The 25,785-nt window shown below is 39.8% G+C and overlaps 2 protein-coding genes across 10 annotated transcripts in view; both read right to left on the bottom strand.

Moving 5' to 3' along the window:
- Nucleotides 1-23: 23 nt before the first annotated feature.
- Nucleotides 24-8,094, bottom strand: im:7151449 (complement decay-accelerating factor). Of its 6 annotated transcripts, none has more exons than XM_046382915.1 (13): nt 7,956-8,094; nt 6,222-6,410; nt 6,003-6,102; nt 5,444-5,514; nt 5,022-5,204; nt 3,838-3,903; nt 3,492-3,704; nt 3,223-3,291; nt 1,818-1,853; nt 1,691-1,732; nt 1,548-1,599; nt 618-693; nt 24-364 (listed from the first exon to the last, which is right to left on the bottom strand). In XM_046382915.1, the coding sequence occupies exons 1-12, from the start codon at nt 8,062-8,064 to the stop codon at nt 636-638; spliced, it is 1,188 nt and encodes a 395-aa protein (XP_046238871.1). In that variant the 5' UTR covers nt 8,065-8,094; the 3' UTR covers nt 24-364; nt 618-635. The 6 variants fall into 6 exon arrangements, 4 of the variants coding, with proteins under 4 accessions (XP_046238871.1, XP_046238896.1, XP_046238885.1 ...); XM_046382940.1 differs by lacking the exon at nt 7,956-8,094 and adding an exon at nt 6,532-7,890; XM_046382929.1 differs by lacking the exon at nt 3,223-3,291.
- Nucleotides 8,095-10,618: 2,524 nt separating this feature from the next.
- LOC124055765 (membrane-associated guanylate kinase, WW and PDZ domain-containing protein 3) overlaps nt 10,619-25,785 on the bottom strand; it is a 117,811-nt gene continuing 102,644 nt past the window's right edge. The window contains exons 10-22 of one of the 4 annotated variants that reach the window (XM_046382896.1): nt 24,295-24,942; nt 24,041-24,082; nt 22,407-22,438; nt 21,660-21,825; nt 21,475-21,569; nt 21,085-21,292; nt 20,377-20,559; nt 19,795-19,980; nt 19,249-19,345; nt 18,421-18,526; nt 18,071-18,208; nt 16,377-16,515; nt 10,619-11,089 (exon numbers count right to left, since the gene is read on the bottom strand). In XM_046382896.1, the coding sequence (XP_046238852.1) occupies nt 11,031-11,089; nt 16,377-16,515; nt 18,071-18,208; nt 18,421-18,526; nt 19,249-19,345; nt 19,795-19,980; nt 20,377-20,559; nt 21,085-21,292; nt 21,475-21,569; nt 21,660-21,825; nt 22,407-22,438; nt 24,041-24,082; nt 24,295-24,942 (2,099 nt within the window). In that variant the 3' untranslated portion in view covers nt 10,619-11,030. The other 3 variants (XM_046382881.1, XM_046382904.1, XM_046382888.1) reach the window with 3 other exon arrangements.

The raw sequence follows: 25,785 nt of genomic DNA on the forward strand, positions 1-25,785 counted from the left end.
AAAAACTCTCTCTTCACAGTGCATTGAGGCAACGTTAAAGTGTTTATTACAATTTAAAATATATATATTTATATAAATAATGTCCAAAAAAGCATTACTATATACATAAAAAAATGACAATTGTTAAAATAATGTGGCAATAAAAAAAAATACATCATTACAAAAAGTGCTTTTCATCATTGGATGTTGATTTATGATCCTGTTACATTTCATTATATGCCATTTGTAGTGCAATAACATTAAAGTGAACTCTCTCTTGCTTTTTATCCCCATCAACGTAGAGAGGCACTACTACACCCAGCTGGCATGTCCCTCCAGGGTCACAGATGTTCTTTATCAGATGAGCCCAGGTGCTGAGCTGGTGCTAATGGGAAATAAACAGAAAAGTGTTCAGTTTGAGCCTTATTCACACAGTAGTGCAAAATAAAACAAGAGTAGCACACCATTCATGCTTTGTTGTCCTCATTTGAAAAATCATGTTGAAAACTGGATGTTAGCTTTTTTTGTTTTTTTCTCAAAAATAAAGTGAACAAGTAAATGATTCTTCAACATGGTTTTTACAGATATTTTGGTTGTTTTATGGCAGTAACATTGAATACACAGGAGTTGACAGGTACCTCAGTCAGGCAGGCAATCTAAAGATTTTGGAACTGTAATAACTCCGGCTTCAGGTCTTCTCCGGTGTCATATGAGCTATGGTGTCATCAAATAAGGAATTTGCGTCAGAATGGTTATGATATTTGTGTGTTAAATTTTTAGTGGTTCACCAAATGTTGTTTTATCGCACACTGTACAAGCATTCCGCAATGTTAGTGTTAGTCTTTGGAACTTTGACAGAATAACGAGGTTTTGTAAAGTAAGCTTTACATATGGCTTAAAGCAATATGTTAAAGTTTCATATGCTTATAGAGTTAATGACAGATTGATGTTTAAGGAAAGTTGCTCTGGTTGAATGCAAGCTATTTGATTTTATCTGGATTCCAAATGTATTGCACAAGTAGAATATAAATTTGTTGTTTCACAGTGAAAAGCTTTAAGAGCCTTAGTCCTCTCCTTTTTTTTGTTTATTTTTTAATCAAACTGAGCTCAGTTCAAATAATATGGTTGTCACAGAAGTCACAAAATATGCCCCCCCCCCCCTCCCCTGTTTCTGTGTGTTTTTGACTTTGACAAACACCTGGACATTAAACTTAACTCGATTATTAAAGACATCCTGATTCATTCCAGCCTGAGGGAATTTTTTTTCCTGTTGTTGATTTTTGTGTCACAGCTAGTTTTAATCAAGGACTTCCTGCTGACTTCCCTCATTCCTCAGCTCAAGTCCGGAAACACATACATCTAGAGTTCCTTAAACATTGCAAAAGCTAAATAACAGTGAAGAATTTGAACCTGCTGCAGAGTTAGCTACAGGTTACTGCATATTACTTCACTGTTTGTTCACAAAAACATGTGCTCCAAGTGCCAGCGAGTGCAAAGAGCAAAAGAGGATAAAAGCATAATCATAACATGAATCATGCATAAGCTAAAAGTGAAATATTGGAACTCACCCTTTTCTCCTCAGAAGGAATTTGTGTAAAAAGACAAGACTTACACAAACAGCTGTAAAGACAAAAAAAGGAGTGTTGCAATTTGTATTTTAACTGCAAAATATAGTTAAAGTTTAAAGTTCAAAGAGAAAATTGTACATTACCTACTACCACACATGTCACACTGACTATAACAGGTGCATTCCCTGAAAGACACATGCAGAGTTAAATGCAAAGCATAAACAATCACTTGCATTAACATCTTGATACAAGTGGGCTTCCATAACTCACCAATATTGCTGTAAGTATCAGCTTGATCATGTTTGTCTGCAAGTATATAACAGTATTATCAGTATGTAAACCATCTGAACTGAAATGGACAACAACAGTGACTATGTCACCAGCACGTACAAGAAGCTCACTTACAAACTGAGCACCTCATGTACTGGTTTAAAGCAACTGTGTGTGAAACTTTTAGCTTTTGGATTGCAGCATCTCTCAAATTATTTTGCTTGTTGTATGCAATGATTTGAGCAGTTCATCTCAGCATCTCCATGTTGGATCAGTGAAGGAAAGAAGAGCAAAAACAAGGACTAAGAAAGGAAGACATGTCATGAGAATGTTAAAGGTCAGTTTTCTTTGATCAGTAAAAGAAAAACAATAAATAAGAACTATAATTAGAACTATAAATTACAGTGTTAAAGGAGTAGTTTGACATTTTGGGAAACAAGCCTTTTCTCTTTCTGGTGGAGAGTAAAATGAGAATGTTGATACCAATCTCAAAAAAGTCTTTGTTAAATATGAAGCTAAAGCCTCTGATAGCATAAAGACTGGAAACAGGAGGAAAGATCCAGCCTGACAAGACCCCCCTACTGGCAGCCAATCATTAATTATATATTATATATTGTTTCTTTAATCTGTGCAAAAGTGTAAAAACGCAATTTCCCATTTTACGGGTGTGTTGAGTCCAGTTATATCTTGGCTGTGAGCAGAAGCTTCCAGGAGTATCTTAACATTCCCCTCCTTAAAATAGCTAATTGATGGTTTTTGGACTTTGGTTCATCCAACTCTCTGCCAGAAAGCTAATAAGCACATTTCCCAAAACGAGCTACATTTGTTAGTGTTCCGAGAAATGTCTGACGAGACAAAATAGCTAAGAATTCCATTTAGTGAGCTCTAAGCACATGGAAGCTTTAGTTCACCCGTCTGGTGATTTAAGGTTAGCTGTCCATGCTGATGATAAGCGACCCTCCTTATAAATAGTTTTGTGTACCCAAGTGTAGCGCAGCAGTCATTACATTTTTACTGCTGTGCTATTTTCCTCTGATACCCATTATTTCTCCACTATGACTAGTATTAAATCTAGTGTTTGACCTGAAGTTCCACTTACCTTCAAAAGAAAATCTATGCTATCTATTTTTCCTTTCCAAAGTGAAGACAAATTTTTTTCCCTCCACTGAAATCAGATAATTTAAGGGAAATAACAAATCATGGACATGGATTACTCAAAGTCTTAAAAGTCAGTCTACATTATATTCAAAGTGGAGTCCTCAGAGGATTGCTTGGAAAGCATCTGCTCATGGGAAGTACAGTGAAAATACGTGAAATAGACGTCTGTTCTACTTGTAATCAATAACCTTCCAAACGGAAAGAAGATTCACAAGCACGATGACTTTTTCATTAAGTTGTTCAGTACCTTCCAATGATGTTGCTGGTGTTACACTGGCTGGAGCAGCTTTATCATCAGTTAAAATGGCACTTCCACCTTTGAACAGAATGACCGCAATGACTTTTCATTCTTGTTTTGGAGTTTGGACAAGATAAAAGTGACTTGCCAAACTGAGAAGGCGTTCATGAGGCGCATGCAGCATGCACATAATCCATTCATGTTACCAAATGCTGTGCCTAAAAGGTTTCCAAATTAATGCCATGCTGACCGCCTGGTTTTAAGACATTCATGTGTACCTTGTGTTGAAGGTGATGTAGCTGATGTTACACTGCTTGTGATGAGTTTATCCCTGTGGCTTGTGGCTGTGCAAGGTGAATCAGTTGCACTGGTTGTGATGAGTTTATCTCTGTGACTTGTGGCTGCGCAAGGTGAATCAGTTGCACTGGTTGTGATGAGTTTATCCCTGTGGCTTGTGGCTGTGCCAGATGAATCAGTTGAAGTGGGCACTTCTGCGACATGGAAAATAATCATTGTCAAAACGTCAAAAAAAAAAAAAAAAAAAAAAAGATTTAATATAATTATTATCTTTAAATTGGTCAGTGTAAAAAACACTTGATTTCTGTTTGGAAAATATTTCTGTACCTTGAACTGGAGGCATAGATGTTGGAGTTACCATTGTTGTTGAAGGTATATTCTCTGTTGTCACATCTATGAACAAGAACAATACTAAATTCATCTGGGGTTAAAATAAATATCATCATTCGGTTTGGACACTAGTGTTGGAGGACGCATTTAGATTTCATTTTCACATGCAGTGTGTTGTGCCAAATAACATGCTGCTTGCTGTACTTCAAATCAGATGCGATTTAGATTTCAGCATGTGCCTCAGATGTTTAACAAGCATCCTCGTGTAGAAAAGTATAGTCAGTTTTGTGTTGCATGAATTGAATTTAATGAATTTTAAAGGTTGCGCTTAACTCACCTTCGATCTGTTATTGAGAGTATGAGTGTGGCGGTTAGTAAACAAACAGCTTGGAGTGAGCACAGACATGAGTGGCCGAGAGAAAATGCAAAGCTTGAATATTGCTTCATAACAGAGCTGGGAGATGAGTGTGAAGAGGGGTTCAACTGATGATGTTTAAACCTTTCAATGGTCAATGGTCCTTGGTGACACCATTTCAACACTGACACTATGTACACTTCAACTAAATACAGTATATTACAGATGAAGCCTTCATTTGGGTTCACTCAAGTGCACTCAAGTTGCAACTCATCTTGCAGGAGCTTGTATTAGCTTGTTTCTTTTGCTTTACTTTTCTTTTAATTTACAGACTTAAACTGGTGAATGCAACGCTTTTCATCATCACATATTTTTCAATTCAATTCAGTTTATTTATATTGTGCCAATACGCAACAAAAGTTAGTTCATTACACTTTCTCATTAGAGCAGGTCTAGACCAAACTCTTTAATTAAATTTTGTAATACAGAGAACCCAACATTCCCCCTTGAGCAAGCACTTGGCAACAGTAGTGAGGAAAAAACCGCCTTTTAGAAGGCAGAAACCATGGATGCCATGAATGGAAACCACTGGCTGCATAAAATCTTCAAATTTACCGAATGGTTTGAACATGGTCCGCAGTAATGTAAAATCTAAGGAGTTCAGGAGTTCAAACGTGCCACACTACCAGTGTGGTCCTTAAATAACTATACTGTGCTATGGCTGATATGCATTAAGCTTTGTCCACCTCAGCCTGGCTCTCATCAGTGTAAACAGCAAGTTGTAGTAACAAAGTAACAAATCAAACACATGGATCAGGGTGCTTACCTATGCATTCAGGAGGCTGAGAATCATAGTCACCAGTTTCACTGCACATAATGTGGGCTTTCCCAGTGAGGGTGAATCCTTCATTGCAGACGTAATTTATGATTTCTCCGTATTTTGGTTCATCTTGAGAATCCCATGAGCTTCTGCCATTGTCCACGTCAGGAGGTGGCTCACATTTTACAACTGAGAAATCAGATAAAAATCATTCTTAACACAAAATAAGTCAGGATAAAAACAAATAACCCATATTGTTGTCATTTGAACTCCGTTATTTGCTGACATAAACCAGAAGAAGAAGAAGAGGAAGGACTTAACAATGACACAGTGGCTCCTTCATAAAATATCTTTTGTTGTATGGATGTACCAAACAACTCTTATATGGCTTCTGGCTGTGACTTCAGCAAAAACAAAGAAACATTTACTTTCACACGTGGCTCTTCCTCTCCACCCCGCCGCAAAGCACTGTTTATAGCTAGATCCAGCAACCTGGAAACTGGAAAGAGGAAGCAAAATAAAGCAGGGCTGTTGATTTAAGGAGGAATTAATACTGTAGAGATTATACATGATTTTAGAATACAACATGTAGTCAGCTTTAAAGATAAATTCTTACAGAGCTTATTCCAAAAATAGAACTGTCTCAATGAAGGCAAGAGCCAAGAGTGTAATGAGTGAAACCATGACGTAACACTCTCTAGCCATGGCTCTATTTGTCTTTAAAGACTGTTTTGTTTTCTTTAGAGACATTTTCCATTTGCAAATCCACCTTCAGTCATCTTGTGTATTTGCCAGCAGCACTGAAGACAACTTGGCAGTACAGCAAAATGACTGCAATGATTAGGACATGATCATCTATCAAGGACTCCCCGTGTGTTGTCACTGCAGCTGCTCCGGGCAGCTTCTCTAAATTAAAGACATAACTATTTTAAGACGTAATTCTACAATTAGATGGGACGATTTCACACCTTTTACATTTATACTCACCCTTTATTGCAAACTACTAGTACTGAAGCTCCAAACAAAGTACCATCACTCATATCAAAGCTCATATTCGGCTGAGGGTCTGGGGGTCCACAGTCTTTCTCTGTAATGTAAAAACAAACAAGGTGCTGGACTTTTTTATGCCACGAAAGTAACCCCCCAAAAATCATAGTGATTTATAAAAGGGTCAGTTGAGTTATAATGAAAGTAGCCAAGACTCACTTATGCAGATGAGATCTGGTTCACTCCATTCCCCATTCATACAAGTTATAATCCCAGAACCACTCTCTTGAACATGGCCATTAGCACACTCTAGAGTGACAGTGGCACCCTCTGGAAATTCATTTATTAGTAGTGCTTCATTGGTTAAGATGATATTTTGAGTTTTCTCCTCAGGTTTAAGACAGTCGGCTGGGGAAAAAGGAGAGAAATTGGCAACATCAAACAACAACATCTTTTAGTTCACAAATCAGGTGATAATTAGCCAGCATGTGATGAAGTAAGTGAATAAATAAGACTAATGCCACACTACCAAAAAAATATCAGGCCTTGCTAGTCCTTTTATTGCTTAACAAATCATTATTAATGACACGATTTGTCTCTGTGTTTCCCTGCTACAGATACATTCCCTGTTACTCAGGCCCCTTCATCTCCTTTTTAAATCCACCCACTAGACACTTTCGGACATCACCTGACTGCCCCAGCCACCTGCTCACCTGTTTCTACTTCACTTATCATGGCTGCAGATGAATAGTGTTTTTGCCTAGGAAGGTTTCCTGTCTGAGTGAACTAATACAGAACAGTCAAACCGGCAGCCATGATCAGAGCTTGTCAAATTCTCTAACTGGTAAGGAAATATGGTTTGATGCTTCCTGTCCTGTCTCCTTTAGTGTAAGGGAATAATGGACCATCCTTAAAGAAACAAAAGCAGATAATTCCATTCCACATTTCCTTGCAGCAGCATCATTTGAAGCAACACAAGCATCTGCTCTCATATGATTACATAGTGTTGAGTAAATGCAGTCAGATTCTCTAAGCGCAGCAGTTCTCTTGTCTTGAGTCCTTATGAATTCTTCTTCACATCTTTCTTTGACTTTATGACATTTTCAATCGAGGTCAAGGAAAGGAAAACCAACCACAATATAGTTGTTTTTGTTTTGTTTTTTTGTTTTGTTCACTCTGAAAAGCAGCCAAGCCCTGCTACTTCCTGTAACCTTCACCTGTTCCCACTTTCCTTATCAGTCCTCAGGATATTTTACCAGCCCATTTTTGTTAAGTCCACAGTTCGTACTGAGATCTTCATGCGGAATTGTCTTATCTCTAAGTATTTCATGGAGCAGTATTTCAAAACAATATCCAGAGGAATGCACTTGGCACAAGATTTATTTCTCGTCTTGGCAATTCACAGAGCAAAAACAATCTTGAAAAATTCAAGAAACAGGAATGTAGTGGTATTCACTGGATGGAATCTGCAGTGTTATAGACTCAGTGGCCTCTTTACTAGACACACCTGTACAATGTGTACGTTTATTACTGACGTTATAGTTAAAGTTGATGTTAGATTAGACCAACTTCAACTATGCCCTAAAAACTAAACACACAAGTAAAAGCAGACTTTAAGGCAAAACAGCTGTATTGGCTGTACATTAGTGGACACTGGGTGCATACTTGTTAATACTATTCCGTTATTTTACGCACGAATCTCTCATGGGGAATTCTACATTTTACGCTCAGTTAGGAAACAGCTATCTAAGCTATCTGCAAGAAGTTTAAAAGTTTGAAATTGGTAAATCCGTATAATCTTTTGAGGCAGAACAGTGTAGAAGTTGACATAACAGTTGTTTTTCTGAGGAGTGGACAGTAACTGCAGCCTGGCTATTCACGCCGGAGCTCTCGTGACTTGGTTGATAAATATTATCTCATTAACCAGATTGCGAGGCTGATGTTGTTACTGACCTGCTGCCTTCACGACAAAGAGGCATATTAAGAGCACAGATCCGACTCTTCGCCGTCCGTAGGTGTCCAGTGAAACTTCCATACCGGGCTGCAGAAGGACACTAAACATCCCGATACGCTGAGTGCCTTTCAGTCCGACTCACGCAGAAACGCGATTCCCTCCGGTGCCGGTAGACAGCGTCCCTCTCCAGAACTCCCCACTACTGCCCATTTTGTCTGCTGTCAAGTGAACTTCAATAGACAGAACGACAGGAAATGAGGAACTTGCCTTCATAATAAAAGTAGAGCTTTTCTTTAATCCCATAAAGCATAGGCCGTGCTGGCATTTAATCCCAGTTAATACACTGCTATTTAGTTACAGATAACAAATTGATAGAATAGATTTTTTTGTGTCTTTATAACATATTAACACATAGGCCTATTACTGACCAATCATACCTATATATTAGGCTTGCATACACATTGCCGTATATCAGGTACATAGGCTACTGTTCCGTAATAGTATTATACATTATATTTTATATCCTATTTTACTTTATGTTATGTATATCATATATATTAACCCTGTATGTAATGTATAAGTTCTGCACAATTTTATGTCTTACATTCTTATTTTCGCGATTTATTTTCATTTTACATGTGTGATTTATAGAAATTGGATGGATGGATGGATGGATGAATGGATGTGTGTGTGTGTGTGTGTGTGTGTGTGTGTGTGTGTGTGAGCATTCAGACGATTTACTGCCAGCGACTGCTTTACTGTTATTGTCTAAATTACAAAGATCTGGACTAGCGCTGTCTGGTGTCTTATTTTGAAAGGCAAAAAAAGAAGTTTTACTTTTAAACAGTCTCACTTGACATTCACGTGCGGCAGTGTCAGTGTGGCCAACAGGCAGCGACAAGCGTAAGCACGCCGGACAAAGAGCAGTAAAGGCGATGACAACACAAACACAAACCACGAGCGTCTAGTCTGTCCACCAGTGAAGGTAGTTCAGCAGTCCCACCTCAGAGGTGCAGACAAAAAAAGTAAACAGTTGTTATGGGTGTGTCCTGCTAAAAGGAGGTATCCCTTCTTTGAGTCCTCAGAAGGGGGATTCCTTCACTATTTTTTGTTGTTGTTGTTGTTATGATACACACCCATAAGGATAGTGTTTTTCGTAGTAGTTTATAGTGCATTGCAGACTCTGAGTCACTTTCTGGGGTTTGTCTTATTGTCATGGATACATTCCACAGCTTTCTCCAACAGGAGGGTTGTCCCTCATTGCCTCACACAAAGTCTGGGGTAAATTCCAGTGAACTCACCACCCACTTTCAACCACAGAGACGTTTGTTAACAGGGGCCGTCTCCCTCCTCCACCCAAAGTAGCCTGAGAAACCCACAGAGGCAATACAAAGAAACCTGGCAACAAAGAGTCAACAAAGCTTAGTAACCTCCATCTGTACTCGTACGTATTTTTACAACAAGTGAGGAAACACCAGGATACTTTTGGTGATGCACATTATATCATCACTACGTAGGATGTTTAAAGACAGCATGAAAAACTCAACTTAAAACTCACTCAACCTGATTTAAAGCCAATAAAATGTCTGGGGGGCACCTCATGGCCTGTTAAGTTTTTTTTTTTTTTTTTAAATTAAAAAAACAAAAAAAAATTGCATCAGCTGGTAACTAATACGATACATGTGTCTTATCTCTCCAAACACGCTCTCCGAGTGAACGATTAACCCCCACCCCTTCACAAGCAACCTGGAAGAATGTGTCTGCTTCTCGTCAGGTCTGATAACGGGGAAACGAGGCTGCCAGCGCTGATAACCACCCACTGCTGCCAACTTCACCTGCCGTTCTCATGCTCAGTCAGGACAGGAAAATTCTTTACTCCAAACATACGGTAAATCTTCACAAAACTTCACAGTTTTGTGATTAAATTGGCGGTTTCTTAAAAAGGACTTCATTTTGAGGATTTTCTTCCTAAAATGCACATTTAACAAAACTGCAGGAGAAAAGCTTTCTTATGACTCGAAAGTGTTCGTTTCTTACTGACAGAAATATCAGGGTTTTTTTCATATCCTGTTCATTCTTATTATAAAGATGTTGTCAAAGAAGAACTTTAAATTCATACCATCACCGAAGTATCGATTACACCTAACTTGCGGGGTACACTTGAACACTTTACTGCACGTTGGTGACATCTAGTGGTGATAAAGATGAACTGCATTAAAAGCATTTGAAAGCTCTAACACAGGAAATCATCCAATAATACAAATATTATGTGGTGTAGTTTTCATCCAGTGTGAACATAAACTCAGTGCTTCATGTGGTAACTTAAGGCCACTGAACACCAAGTGAGGATGTGCTGATATATATATAGATATATATATATATCTATATATATATATATGTATCCATTTTCTATACCTGGAACCCTCTTGCTATGAGGCAGTGTTAACCACTGCACCACCGTGCTGCCCATCTATATATATATCCATATATATATATATCTCCATATATATATATATATATATATATATATATAAAGAAAATTACATCTTTTGTTCTAATTAATTTTGACCTACATCTGATCTTGTGTTCCACATTAATGCAGCTGAATGGGATTTTTTTAAGACAGAAAATTCCATGAAAGCACAACATTTGGGTTGAAGAGGCGTAAAATTCAGATTCTCTCCATAATATGTTTTTTTAAAACACCGAGGGAAAAAAGTACAAGTGAAAAAGAAAGGATAAAGACAATAGCTTTTGCAAAACATTAACCTCTGCTATGAAATTGTCAGTACAATCCAGATCTACATGTCATTTCATGCCGGTGCTTGAAATATAACATAAAAAGACCATACTCCAGCCATATTTGAGCAATTTAGTCAATTATCACACCACATGCAATCACCAGCCATTCTGTAGTCATTAAGGCTGCTCTTCTATAACTATATAGTTCTGAATAACTGCACAGGTCTCATCTAAACCAGGATAAAACTCACTATTGGCAGAGAAAAGAACTTTGCCACACATACATAAATAAATTGTACTTAATAGAACATTCAAATCCCTGCTTGAGCTGGTCAGTGATCAGCTGAAGGTGCCTGTGGTGGGATCCAACATCTCAGGTGTGAGTCTGTAACTGATAATAAATATCTGATCATAAATGTGATGGAAAAAACAGCAGAAGATCACCAAACATGCAATCTTCCTAAGGAAAAGGTTAAACAAAATTATAACTCATGGTCTTTTTCATTTCCAAACGGCAGTTCTGCAAGTACTCATAATTTCAGTGTAAATCTGCATCAATCAGGGAACTTGTTATACAGTTATAGAAGCTCCCTGCTGCTAATCGAGCATTGATGAATGTTTTTCAGTTGCATGAGTTATTTCTAATTCAGTATGTGTGGTTCAATGCATTTATGTATTTCAGATTTATATAAACTATACATTGAGGCACAATTTCTCATGCAGCTGGAATTTCATTAAGGATTTGAAACCAGTCTGATAGTTTCACTGGGGCTCTGAACAAATTTCATTTGTGTTCTCATTCCAAATACAGTCCCATGATTCATGCCTGCTTATGAAATATGTAAGAGATGCTGACAAGGTGTCCATTATCAGGAGTTAATGGAAGTCCCTGCAGCCAATCAGTATAGCATTCATCCAGACCATGGTATAAGCATATGTAATGGATGCAACACATACGTGGCAAAAGATGCCTCTGACCTTTCTTGTGTAATTGACAAAGTACTTTGTGCAGTCAAACTGTCTCCAAGCTCTGCTGAGAGAAGCAGTCGGCTGCCATGACAACTGGAAATCTGCTATGTGCATGGAGTAACAGTCACTTACAGTGTCCTTTAATATGACAAAGCAGTGACACTGTATTGTTCATCTGTAGTGTGAGAAAAGTAATCTAAATAAGACTGCTAAATGATTAATTTGTAAATTGTGACTATGTTGGTGGTACAGTGATTTGTAGTTCAGAAATAGAGTAGCATAATTAAATGGTTAAAATGCATTTTATTTTTAGTACACGAGATCCAGAAGGTGTTTTCAGTAAAATTTTATTTTTCAGTGCATGAACGGAACACCATGTCAAGGTCATAATCTATCCTTCGTCATCCATTTTTAAATATTTTCTCTTGTTTTTTTTACATAAAAAAATAATGGAGCGATTTAATATACCTCTGTTTTTCCCCCAGAAAGAGCACTCAGCAAGTATTTATAAAGGTGCTGTACAATGTACAAACATTTACATCTACTGTTCCTACAGAATGTAGAAGATACCACAAGGATTGTTTTTAAAATGAAGCAATGCAAGGCCACAGTATAATACAGAGATGAGATACAAAATGGTCAAAACAAAAGTATAAATGAGGACAATAGTGCAGGGGACACAGAATAAAAGAGCATTATTTGATTCACCACACTGCATTGCCTTTACCTGACACTCAGGGTTGGATATTTTTTCATTCAACCAACCAAGCTATTGCACAAACCTATCACTGACTGGCTCATAGCGCCCCATCTAGTAATCTTTAACCTGAAAACTCCCTTATAAAATCACAAACTTTTATCACAGTCAGTCACAAACCTTAACCACCATTTGACTGTCACTGATATGGACTTTATCACACCTTTGCTACTATACTGCATTCCCTGAGCTCATCTGAATATGCTTAATCTGCTAAATTGTTTTAGCAGGTATGTTGCGTACATTTAATTTTCTCTGATTTTACAGCAGAAGCTTCAAAAATGTTGTAAAGTAACAGTGAAATTAGACTTTTTCTCGTTTTCACTGACCCCATGTTTGAAACCATATCCATCGGTTGGCTCAGCTACAATCAAAAGATGTAAGAAGGTGGGATCTCTGTCTACCTGTCTTACATCAGCAGCATGCTCAATATTTCATGAACCCACCACATCACCCTCTAAGCCCCCTTATCCTTCAAGCTGTCACATCACACAGCAGGATTGACAATTATACACATTTAAATCCCTTGTTTTTTTTGTGGGTTTTTTTTTCAGTAGGAAAAGGTAAAACTATCAGGAGCATGACAGTATCATATAAATTGCCGTTCTGGCCTTGAACAGTGATTATTTGAGGAAAAATGAAATAGCATTATAAAATAATAATAAAATGTAATGCATTTGTAGCTAGCCAACATCACAAATTAAACAGAACTCATCATTCTGTTATGCTACAAGGGCAGATGCAGTGCATGGATTTCCATAGATATTTAAAGAGTTAGAATCATATATATATATATATATATATATATTATATATACATATATATATATATATATGTTGTATTTCACAATGAGACACATTTTGAGCGATTGCAAACATTTGGTACAGCAGTTTGCCTATACATTTCATGAACTACAAGATTCATGGTAATTTCTACCACTTAAGTACACTGGGAGTTTGGTGAAAGCTCAAATAACATGGGACAAATCTTTGAAGTCTATATCAAAATGTGGAATGGCTTGGTACAGCTACATATACACATGTTAATCTATTATCGCAATAAATTACACACAGGTTGGTTATCATACACATAGTAAACAAGTCCTCAAACCACAAGTTTCTGGTCTTTTTAATGATACTGTTTGTATGAGAATCATGTCTATAACCACAGAACAGTCTTAAGTCCCCGGTAAAGTGAACGCTTGCTGTTGTATTAGAAATTTGCCTGGTGTTCAGAATAATAATATTTATAAATAAGAAACAGGATCATCCTCAGTGATGTGCAGAACACGTGCAGTAAAACAAACAGAAGGACCGACTGCATGCAGTTGAGCAAACTTTTAAGAAAAAGACAAGTCAAAGTATTCCACAATGAGACCAAGAGCAAAATTAAACCCTAGATGACAGTCACATGTGGTGTATCCTACAGGCGAGAGGCAAGGGCCTATCTCCTTTTCTTTGCATATGGGTCATTGCATTTTAACGGGTGAAGTGCTGTTGGTAGTTGTTGTTCCACAGGAGGCTCCCAGGATTGGCACATATTCACATTTAAAAATGTCTTGTCTGGCAAGGCCCCGAGCATGCCGCACATGGTTAAGTCCCATATCAAAGATGCTGAAGCACTGGACAAGGCAGAGGGGAGCTGCTACATGCCACACGTGATGTCACAGGACTCCCAAGAAGGACTTTGTTAAAAGACAAATCTCGCACCATGTTTCACTTCTCTGTTTTATGGAAGAACTCAGAAAAACAATCCACTGAGGGTGTTGTTAAATATTCCATGACACAGCTCAAGTCTGGCTGATTCAATATTCGATCACACGGGGTCATGAAAGACCTCTGCGTGGGAGAGGATTTTGGCTGAGCTGGGCACTTTCCAAGGGCCGGGGCTGAGAGGTCCCTTTGCACTCTGCGTAGTCAATGGAATACTGTTTATAGAGGCCACAGTGCCTTCCTTACTACTGACTTCTTTGGAGTAAGAAAATGTGTCTTCTCTTCCTTTAACTTCTCTTGGCAAAACTACAGAAACTTTTCTACTCCATATATCTTTAAAAGACAACAGAGAATCTCTTTTGTTGAGAGTTTCTTTACTTGTATTCCTGGGTTCTGTGGATTTCCCATTAGAATCTCTCTGCCTAGAGTCTTTACCTTTCTCACTCTCTTTTACTTTTTGAGCAGATGTCCTTTGGAGCAGAGACTCTTCTGCCACCCTTCTTTTAAAACTTTCTTGCTCTCGGCCAGGCCTGGTCCTCTCTCCTCTCCTTTCCATCTCCCGTCCTTGTGTGTATCGTCTGATCTCAAGATTCCCCCCTTTGCCATTTTTCTTTTCATGATCCAAGCTCTCCCCACTGGAAGAGTGTTTTAATCTCCTTTGAGGGTCATGTTGATGCTGTGCGCGCTGCAGGCTTGCAGCCACTTGCTGTCCAGCTTGAGGAGACTTCCTAGGGCTTGTGGATTGTGTTTGTGACTGTGTCTGCGGCGTCCTGTTTTTGCTCTGTGTTTCTTCCTGTGCCCAACTCTCAGTCTTTTTGGGAGTGTGATGTTGCTCTTTGGCTTTAGGAAATGTCTCCCCTGTTTTCTTTGGGCTGCTTAGCTCTCTGGAGTCTTTTGTGGGTCTGGTCCTCTTGTAAAATTTCATATGCTCAAGGGAGATGGTAGACACCCTTTCTGCCTTCTTGTTTGCCCACTCACCACTCTCCTCCACTGAGCTTAAAGCCCTGCTCCTGCAGGGCTTGAGGCCTTTTGGGGATATGGTGCCGCAGCTGTGGGAATGTTTAAGTTTGCTGGAGAAGGTAGAAGAAATGAGGATGGAAGCCCCAGTGGGATATGGAGAGGACAAGGGTGACGTATCAGAGAAAAACACCTCTCTGGAATAGCTTGTGGGTGAAATGAGTTTTTGATCATGTTGACCTGTAAAAGAAGCGCATATTTTACATAGAGAGACATGAATATTAGATATTCCAAACAAAATACTGAAATTCAGAGAGAAAAGGTAGAAATATATATTACACTGAGATATTAATACAGGTAAGAATTACCAAGGTACAAGAGAAGAGGCCACTAAAAGCAGTGGACATGTTAGTGTTGGTGCTCAGTGTAGTAGCACACAGTAGAAGAAGCTGTACTACCTGCATCAGGAGCAAGAGAAGAAAGAGCCAAAGGGAAGACAGTTAAAGAAAAAGTGAATTTAAAACAAATGCAATTAAGAAAGAACATTCAAATCAGTACAGATGGCATTCCAAAACAGATTCCATCAATTAACAAACAGATGGAGTCTTTAGTATTAGCATTAGCTAAACATCAGGTAGATTTATGGGTACAGTGTGTATGTAACTACTAGTTACGACTAGTGTCTGCTCCTTGTAAACCAGTAGACACATTTAGAAAATAAATTCAGTCCAGTTACTGAATATTTTTCTCTTGTAAATGTGTAAATGTTTTATCATAAACCTTAAACAAACAGCCTGTGGTTAATACTTAAATATGCTGTAAAACTTAAAGGAAAATTGTTTTAAAATCCAAACCAATTTTAAAATGTGTGTGAGGCAGCCAGCAAGAGTAGAAATTGTCAAGAAAATAACCCCTGTGACATTGGTTGGTTGCACATTGGTTTTGTTGGGATTAAACAAAGATGACATAACATAGAAAGTGAATGAGCATATTTCCAAAGCTATTCCTTTTAAGCACTTTATGAAATGAAAACACAGAAAATATTTCTCAGAGGAAAAACACAATTATATGTCATTTACATTTATCTAAACACACGTTTTAAATGTCATTTAGTCATGTAAGTGCTAAACTGGCGACTCTACACATTGTACGAAAGTCAGTTTGAATTGAGCAATAACTTTCCAGGCACAAAAGCAATTCATATCAAACACTGACTGAAACAAAGGAAAGCACAAATTAGTCTCCGTAAGGTAAAATCATCATTGTATGGAGACTGTACTTACTGCCATCTTGAGCCAGGCCTGCCCCAGGTCGTAGCAGCAGTACCACTTTGTTTCCTCCAGCCTGGATCAGTTCAATAGCGCGTGTATGAGAAATGCCGCGCGCCGGCTCCCCGTTAATCTCGACTATCTCATCTCCCACCTGTCAACAATTCAGAAAATGCAATTATTAAATAGAAACACACCTCTCAAAACTTTGCATACTCCGCAGTGCATGCACGCACGCTTTAGCTCAAACACAGAAGCCGTTAGCTTAGACATAAACGCGCATAATCAAAGAATCACAAACTCGCCTTGTAATAACCTAGAGGTACCATCTATTATTGGAGATGACAAAATAACTCAGGATAAAGTATGTAAACATGTCAGTCTGTGAGGATCTAATCAGTGTTGACTTTCCTCTCCACCCTTGGATAGGCAAAGTCATGCCCAGAGAGCAAAGTCTGGCAAGTCTAAGATTGATTCCCTCTAGGAGCTCCTATTCTGTTCCCTGCACCACCACCTTCTCCTAATACCCTAATATTTATAAAGTGTTAATTTGATCCCTATGGGGAAATTCTAATTTTGCCAAACCTCTTCCATAGACAGAAAAAGTACAGGGTCGATTACAGCATGACCTTCCTGGAAATGGTCAGTGTCATACTTAAGGACACAAGATGGATGAATGCTTGCTGACATGGATGGGTGGATGATGGATGGGTATAAAAATAGAAAAATAGACAGAAAGATAGATCTAGCGCTTGAGCTACTGCTAAATGAGAAAAAAAGTGCAAACACATACTGTAGTAGCTGAAAGCATCTACTGCATTATACTCTAAACACTGTAGCTGGCAGTTGTTGAAACACAATTCATTAATTTAATCTCTGGTGCATTCAGCACACAGCAGAACAGAAACAGAAATTGCATTTTTTCTGATTTACCTCTCTTCTCCTTCATAAACTGGCAAATGTGCAAAATTAGATTTCAGCGGTGTAATGGTCTATATAATAGCACACCAAACTGTATCTAACAATGCTGAGTGTAACCTAATGAGCTTCACAACAATGACTTTTATTTACGCAAATATCAGGGTTTTTTTCCAAGATATTTCTTGATATAGATATTTTGTGTTAGCTGTGAAGGCCCTGTGGATGGCCATGTCTGTCTGTCTGTCTGTCTGTCGGTTACTTAGTTCGTGTGACCAAAACCTTGGTTCCGCACGAGACATCTCAGCACTACTGGCTAAATTGCCTTGATGCTTCGTGTGGATATTCACTGTCCAGACAGAATGAATCACGCTGGCTTTGTTGTTCCATTGTCTTTTCTTGAAGCCCCACCACAATTCTGATTTGGAAAAATTCTGTGAACTTTCTCTCAACTCAACTGCACACACAAAATATCTTGTACTCTCATATGCGAATTTCAATTAAATAGATTGAACACATTCAATAACCATTTGGGATAATGACCTTAGATTAGTAGCTTGTAAGAATAGCAAAAGAACAGTAAAACAGTCTCTAGGTAATCGTAGTTCTGCTTTAGACATTTTGAGTTAGCACAGAGGGGCAACTCAAAGATCAAGGTTGTCTCTCTAACTTCAACTCTAACTTCAGTTTTGTTCACTTCATTCCAACAGTAAGTACAATAAAACAGGCTTTCACAGTTCAGAGTTGCTATGGAGAATCTGTTTAAATGTAGAAAATAAAAATGCACTCACATGGATCCTTCCGTCCAGCTGAGCAGGACCATCCTCAGCCAGTCTCAGAATGTACAGGCCCATGTTGTACTCTGTTCCCCCTCGCAGACTAAAGCCAAAACCCCTGGGACCCCTTTCTAACTCCACTGTCAGGCAACCCTGCAGGGTGTAAAAAAACACACTCAGTCATTTATACACTCAAATAGAGAGACACCAAGACATGCAGGAACATTCGCACACACACACACACACACACACACAAAGATTAGTATATAATATCTCCATACAGCCAAGGTCAATGTAAAAACTTGTGCCCTTCAGATAGTTGCTAAGACAAGATTTAGTGGAAGGAATAAGACGATTATTTTTACCTGGTTGGGTCCTGTCACACACAGTGTTCCCTGCTCACTCAGTGGGAGAGTTTTGTTGTCAGACCAGTTGACTCCCTCCCTTTTCTCCTCCACATCAAGATTATAACTAAAACAAATAGCAGATGTATTTCTTCAGTATTACATGCTGTAAACAGCATGCTGCAGGCCACAAACACAGAGGGCCATTATGTAAAACTCAAAATCTAATTTAATGCTGGACGCTAAATGAGAGAGCTCTTTCACTGCTGCTTTTTCACACTTGCATGTTTGAATTTGTATGCTGCATTGAACATATGCTCTACACTGTAGTCTGTATTACACACACAGCAAAAAGGAATTTTCTTTGGCCAAGAGCAATCCACCCTCTCTCTCTTTTTCACAAACACACACACACACACATACTATCATGTTTGTAAACTGTATTTTTTAGTTTAAAGATAATTTGTAGGTAGCAGCATCATTGTATTAATAGCACCATAACATGATTTATTTTCAATTTTAGAGGAGTTTGCTTGCTTGCTTGTTGCGTTTTGTATCTGCTTCTGTGTATACTCTCCTCAGGCCCTGAGTAGAGGTGGGAGCAGTAAGTCAGAGCATGAGCAGTAAAGGTGGAGTTGGCCATTCCAGTTTAGGCAGAAGAAACACAATAAAAGCAGCACAGTAATTTTCCCAGCATTACTGTGTATGACATATTTGTAAAGGTACACTTTGGTGCAAGAGAGTTAACTTCTACAGAGCAGCTATGCACTGAATAGTTTCAAATGACCATTTCCATTGGTGACTTTCTGTTTTTTGTATTTTCGTTTTATTGTGAGCGTAGATTCTTACCGTTCATCCTGCTGTGCTGACCTTTGACCCATGGCTCTGTGCTGCAGGGCTGGACTCTGTTTAGCTGAACTGGCTCCAGATGGAGGGCCCTTGTATTCTAAAATACATTTTGATAATACAGCAATCAGTGTACTGCCCGTACAGTATACAGAATCCTGCTACAACAAGTTTCATTTTAAGTTACAAAAGGTATAACATTCAATTCTCTTTAACAAACTAAAGAAAATGTAGCCTCCAAAAATTATAAGCATTGTCATCAGACTTCGATATCCTTCTAAATGAACTGCCCCTACACTGATACAAAGACCTCATTTGATTTATATTAATTCATTAAACCTTTTCAGAGCAAAAGGAGTCCCCTTTTTCATATTTGGAAAAGCTCAATTTAGAACTGAATTCTTTATACTGATACTAAAATATTCATATCTTATTATGTGCATGGTTGATTACTTTGATTACCTGGCTGAAAACTAATTTCCCCCTTGCTGACAATAAAGGCTAAAAATCATATTGGACTGAACTGATAATGAAGATGAGGGCACTTACCATCCTCAGGAACCACAGTGAGGGTGACAACATTGCCAGCGTCCTTGATAAGCTGCACAATGTCATTGTGAGAGAGCTCGATGATGGAGCGCCCGTTGACCGCTGAGATACGATCTCCGACATGCAGCAGGCCACAGCGGTCGGTGGGGCTGCCCTCAATGATTCGGCCAATTTTGTGTGGTATAACTGAAATTACAGATATGAAGAGAAAAGAGACATTTTGGTCCAGAAGGAGTAACCATTATGAAAACTTTGAAATATATCTGGGAAGTCAACATAATGATACACCTTCTCTTCTTACACCTTTACACAGCAGCTAGCAAAAGTGAATCTTTTTTTATTGACGCTCACACTTTTCAAACCCATGTATGGCTGTCTGGCTTATGCCCATCTGCATCAAACTATAATATTGTCATGTACAATTCATCACCACGCAGAAAACTAGGAATCAATATGTCTTTCTCTCATTGTTGTTGACATGTATGTACTGCAGCAATTTTTTTCCTTGTGCAAATCAACAATAAGTGCTGATCTTAAAACTTTAAGAGTAAAATCTTTAACAACAGAATGCTGAACTCTCACCTCCATACGGTGGTTTACTCTTGGAAGTGAGGATGACAAAACCAAAGCCTTCAGTGTCTTTACGGTGGAGTGTGATGTCAAAAGACTCGTGGTCCAGAGCGCTGGGCATCGGTAGGCGAGGTAGCTTGGGAGAACCATTCACCAGCACTGGAGTCATTTCCTGAGCCTCTTCCTCCGTCGCTTCTGAAAAGATACAGATTTGGTGCAACTTTGTATTTGCGTGCGTGGGCGAGTTCATTCCTGAGGGTTTTTACACAACTATCTAGAGTTTCTTTGTGTTCATGTACAAGAAATATGCAAACAAAAGCAAAGAAGCAGTGTCTTGTAAGTGAATATTATAAACAAAGTGGAGCAGTATTATCTTCACAGTGTGGATGTTTACATTCTGTGCAGGGCGCATACTAGCTGAGTGGTGTTGTTTTCTCAGTCACTTGAAATTGTTGCCTGTTTTTAACCATCAAACTGCTGTTGTCTCTGTCAAAATATAAATAGCATCATTTCCTGTGTGTAAAAGAATTTTTCTTTTAAAAGCCCTATGAGACATTTGGGTTTCATGATCATGACACACTTTAAGATGTCTCAATCAATTTATCAAGAGACAGCAGGACATTGCTTCCATTTATCAATATGAAAGTGTCAGATTATTACTTCAGTAGATGCAAATGAAATATTTAAGTTGTGTCAGTTGTTCTTCTGCTTGTTACACACCTCTGTAGATGACCTTCCTCCGTACAGTCAACATAACTTGACCATTGCGGGCAGCGTTTGTCATCAGATCCAGCACCTGCTTGTGCGAACGACCTTTCACCATCACACCATCGATGCCAATAAGCTCATCTCCTGCTCTCAGACGACCGTCCTTCTCGGCAGCTCCACTGGGCACAATGGCCCCAATATACACCTGGGGAAAGACATTCTGATAGAGGGTTAGAATAATGGAGTGAAGTGTACTCTGAAGAAATAGAAATTCAGATAATTATTAAAGCTCGCAAAACCTGTACCTCTGACCTTCAAAGCTTGCAAAGAGAGTTCCACATCGACAGCTTTATTTGTATAATCACCATAATAGAGATTAAAACGAGTGTTACATATACTTACTGGCTGTTGCGGACCTTCTCCTCCCAGAACACGGAAGCCAAAGCCTGTTTCAATGTCTCTCTTTAGAAAAACATCAATGTCTTTGGTGTGAGGCTCTGTGGATGAGTAAAACTCATTAATGAACTGGACCTAAGGTTACTGAGCAACTTCTGAGAGTAAATGACGCCATGTTGGTCTGCACTTACGTCTGCTCTCCAGCAGGGCTTTGGACTTCAGGTACATCTCTGTGGCATCTCGTTTGGGGGAGTCAGCAGAGCGTAGGGTGCTTGTGTTGGAGTGGTAAGGCAGGGCCTGCGGGGCTGAGTCCGTTGTAATGTCCAAAGTCTCTGTGCTGGCTGTCATTTCCTGTCTCTGAATTGAAATACATGTATCTTCAACATCACATATTGCTTTAAATATCATTATTTGCTATATAATTACAATTTAAATTTTAGGCTTTAATTGGATAACATATATCTATCTATCTATCTTTATAAACTGAATGGTTTCACTTTACATTCCCCTGAGTGTTTTGAAGGCTAAGCAATGGGATTTGAATGTCATATAACGTCCATGGGAAAAACTAAAGATTTCCTAGCGGCTGTGACAGGCCCATTCAGGCAGAAAGGGCAACTTCTTTATCTAAAACTGTTGTAATAATAATACCACCATATCTAAAGAGGCTCATCCATGCTTCATTACCATTGCAATCCCCTGACAATAGCCCTAAGAATACAAATACTGAAAGGAAGTAATTAAGACCGTTTTTCAGCAAACAAAAGAAGGCGCCCAGAAACATAATCAATATTTAAATTTATTGCTATCATTTAATTCGATGCAACACAGGCTTACTGGTTAAGCTGAAGGACAAAATGCTTTGAAATTAAATTGTGGGATAAATCTCCATGGGGAAACAATAGTGAAGAAAAGGGAAAAGATGTTTTTTTACTCACAGGCTTTAGACTCTTCACAGGAGATGTTTGACCTATAGAGAGAGACACAGATAGACAACAGGAATATGGTAAGAAAAGCAGACATGATCTGTAACAACGGCAATCACTGAACCAGCATCCACCAGATGGCACTGTCTCTCTAACTGTGAAACCACAGCAGTTAGCATAAAAATAAAACAGTAAGCTGCTCTAAACTCAAGAAGTGTACTCACTAAAGAATGTTCCATTAGGGAATATACATCCATGTGTGAATAAAGATACATAAGGAATATAAAGGTAGTACATGTGCTGGAGTGCTGACTACAAATAAGCCCACTGCAAGGCTAAGTAAGTGAGTGAGGTCATTAGAGATTCATGCATATAATTCAATGACCGATAATTCTCTTCCCTCTCTCTGTTCGCTGTACAGTACACCCACACGTTCCATCTCAAGCGCTCAGACTGTTCCCTACAGATCATCTCTTGCAGCCTCCTCCTCTCCTCCCCTACCCTCAACTCCGAGCATAAACTGGATTAACAAACACTCCTCTGGAGCCTACAGCCCTATGGGGCTGGACCAACACTTGGCTTGATGAGGGGTTAATGGAGCCTGATATGAAACGGGAGACACAGCAGCATTTTTCTGCTTCATTGCAAAATCCCCAGTCCTGCATCAGAGCCACCAAAGACACGAAATAAGACAAGAGTGCTATACAAACTCCTGAAACACCACTCTTTCCTTTCCATTCTTCATGTTTTTTCTCCATTCAGTGATGCCCACCACTCTCTCGTTCTCTCTCTCTCTCTCTCTCTCTCTCTCTCTCTGTCTCACACACACACACACACACAGAGTGATGCTCTTCCAAGCCAAACGCCATTGTCTAATAGGTTAGAGCTGGCATTAGCTCTTCAGGCCTGTGCAGACGGGGTGAGGTTGAATCCAGCTTTGTCTGTGAGGTCATGCAGTGCTTCAGTGGAGTAGGGTGTGGTGATGGTGGCACAGCAGTGAGGGTGAGCAGTGTGTGTTTGCGGGAGATAAAAGAGGAGGGTTGGGGCGCAGCTATGGGGAGGAGACCCCTGGGGACCTTCCCTCTATAGACATTTAGCCATGGCTTTTTAAGGGGCCATGGATGTAGAGGCATGCAGAAATCGCCTACGCTCTGCTGATGATCAAAGCCAATTCCGGGTTCATCGACTTATGCAGCGAATCCCTACGGCGGATGAAGATGATGTAGGAGACATTTGAAGGGTGCCTGCCCTCCTCCCTCTCTCCCTGAAATCAAGAACATCCCTACACTTATGTAATTCCTGCTTTCAGACTTGTAGCAGACTGCATTATGCCTCGATAGGAGTCATCATAAACAGAGGCTGGCTGAGCGGAGAGACACAGAAGAAATGTTTCAGAAATGCTCCAGATGTACAGTTTGTAAAAAAGTCACATGAGATTACAAGAAATAGGGCTCAGTTGGATTGAGTCTGACCACTGCATGCAAGCGCTTTGGAAATGCAGGTGGATCTATTTGGCTTCAAAAGGCAGCAATGTCTATTGTGGTGACCTTCTGCAGGCCACAGGCAGAGTGGCATCACCCAGGCTTTCACAGAACAACAGTGTGTGGTCAGTCAATGCCCCCCAACCAGCCACAACACCACCTCACCTCCTGTCAGTATCAGCACGCTGACCTCACTTCCCATGGGCACTGTTGAAAGCGTATTGACAGCAACAGCAAATCATATCACACAGGATACAGCAATAACGCATGAGAATAAAGGGTGATAGAATCACATGGATATACAACCATTCAGTCTGCTAGATAAATAGATACTTAAAGAGGCAGAACGAGAGACGGATGGTGGTAAGACAGGCAGATACACCGACAGACAAGTACAGAGATGTACTCTTCTTTCTTACCTCCTCGTAGCACTAGCACGTTGACCTCACTTCCCACTGGTAAGTCCTTGAGAATATCCACCACTTGGGCATGGCTCAGTGTTTGGACATTTTCTCTGTTAATCTCCTTGATGACATCTCCTTTCTGCAGGCCACGACACCACTGGGCATCCAGGATCATTTTTACCTTCTGGCCCAGTGGGCAATCAGCTATGGCGAACCCGAATCCTCCAGGCCCCTTGACCAGTGGCACGCTCACCAGTTCTGGTTGCAGCATCGCAGCAGCCACCTCTCCGCGCTCCCCCTGCCTCCCATTGGGCATGGCTGCCACGACTGGTCGGCCACTGGCATCCATCGTGACGTAGTGGAGCTCCTGAGAGGAGCCGTGGAGGACATCCCCTTTCACGAGAAGCGGTTGTCCGTTGATAAGGGGCACCGCTGTCACCACCTCTCCACCATGCAGGGCCTGCTGGGGCTCAGTGGTCGGTGGTAGAGGAGGCGGTGGAAGAGGGTCATCACTATCTAGATCCACATCTGGAGGAAGCGGGTACCCACGGCAAAGAACCATGTCCACATACTGATTGATTGGAATGGACTGGAACATCTGCACCACCTCTGGATGGGTTTTCCCCAGCACACACATCCCATTAATCTCAACAATGACATCACCTAAAACACACAGAGAAAAGAAAATGAGTGACAGGGGAAGCTTCTCTTCCAGCATTTACTTCTCTATACTTTATGGAAAGCACCTTCCATTTTCGAATGGATCTTGTCTCTAAAATGTCCCTGTCCTCTTTACTGCCCTCTCATATTTTCATTCTGACAGCATCCCTCTACCATTCATCCCTACTTTATTCCTGTATTCACTCTCTTCATTGTTAAACAGACCTAAACAGCACTTTCTGCCACAACTAAACCATAGAGAGGGAAACAGGTGGAGATTTCTGTCACTTTCCGCCATTGCAACCATCACACGTGCCTACGTGCACACACACACACACATACACACACACACATACACATACACACATACGCATACACATACATGTACACAGAGCTCACAAACTGTTGGTTTATGTAGACAGCTGCAAGGCAATGGCAAGATCTATCTATCTATCCACTCATTTTCTATATCGTGTATCCGTCAGGACGAGAGGCGGGGTTCACCCTGGACTGGTCGCCACTGAATTGCAGGGCTGACACACAAAGACAGACAATCACACACGCACACACCTAGGGGCAATGTAGAGCAGCCAATTAACCTAATGTGCATGTTTATGGGATTGTGGGAGGAAGCCGGAGTACCCGGAAAAAACCCATGCAGGCACAGGGAGAACATGCAAACTCCACATAGAAGGGCCCAGACCGGGATTCGAACCTGGACCCCTCTTGCTATGAGGCAACAGTGCTAACAAAAATGAAAAAAAAGCTTCATATCCAGCATAATGAAACTATGTAAATGTTAAGGGTTGTTGTTATTTCCTTGTTAAACTCAGGGGATAATGTTAG

Source organism: Scatophagus argus, chromosome 3 (genome assembly GCF_020382885.2).
Source record: "Scatophagus argus isolate fScaArg1 chromosome 3, fScaArg1.pri, whole genome shotgun sequence".
Classification (NCBI taxonomy): Eukaryota; Metazoa; Chordata; class Actinopteri; family Scatophagidae; genus Scatophagus; species Scatophagus argus.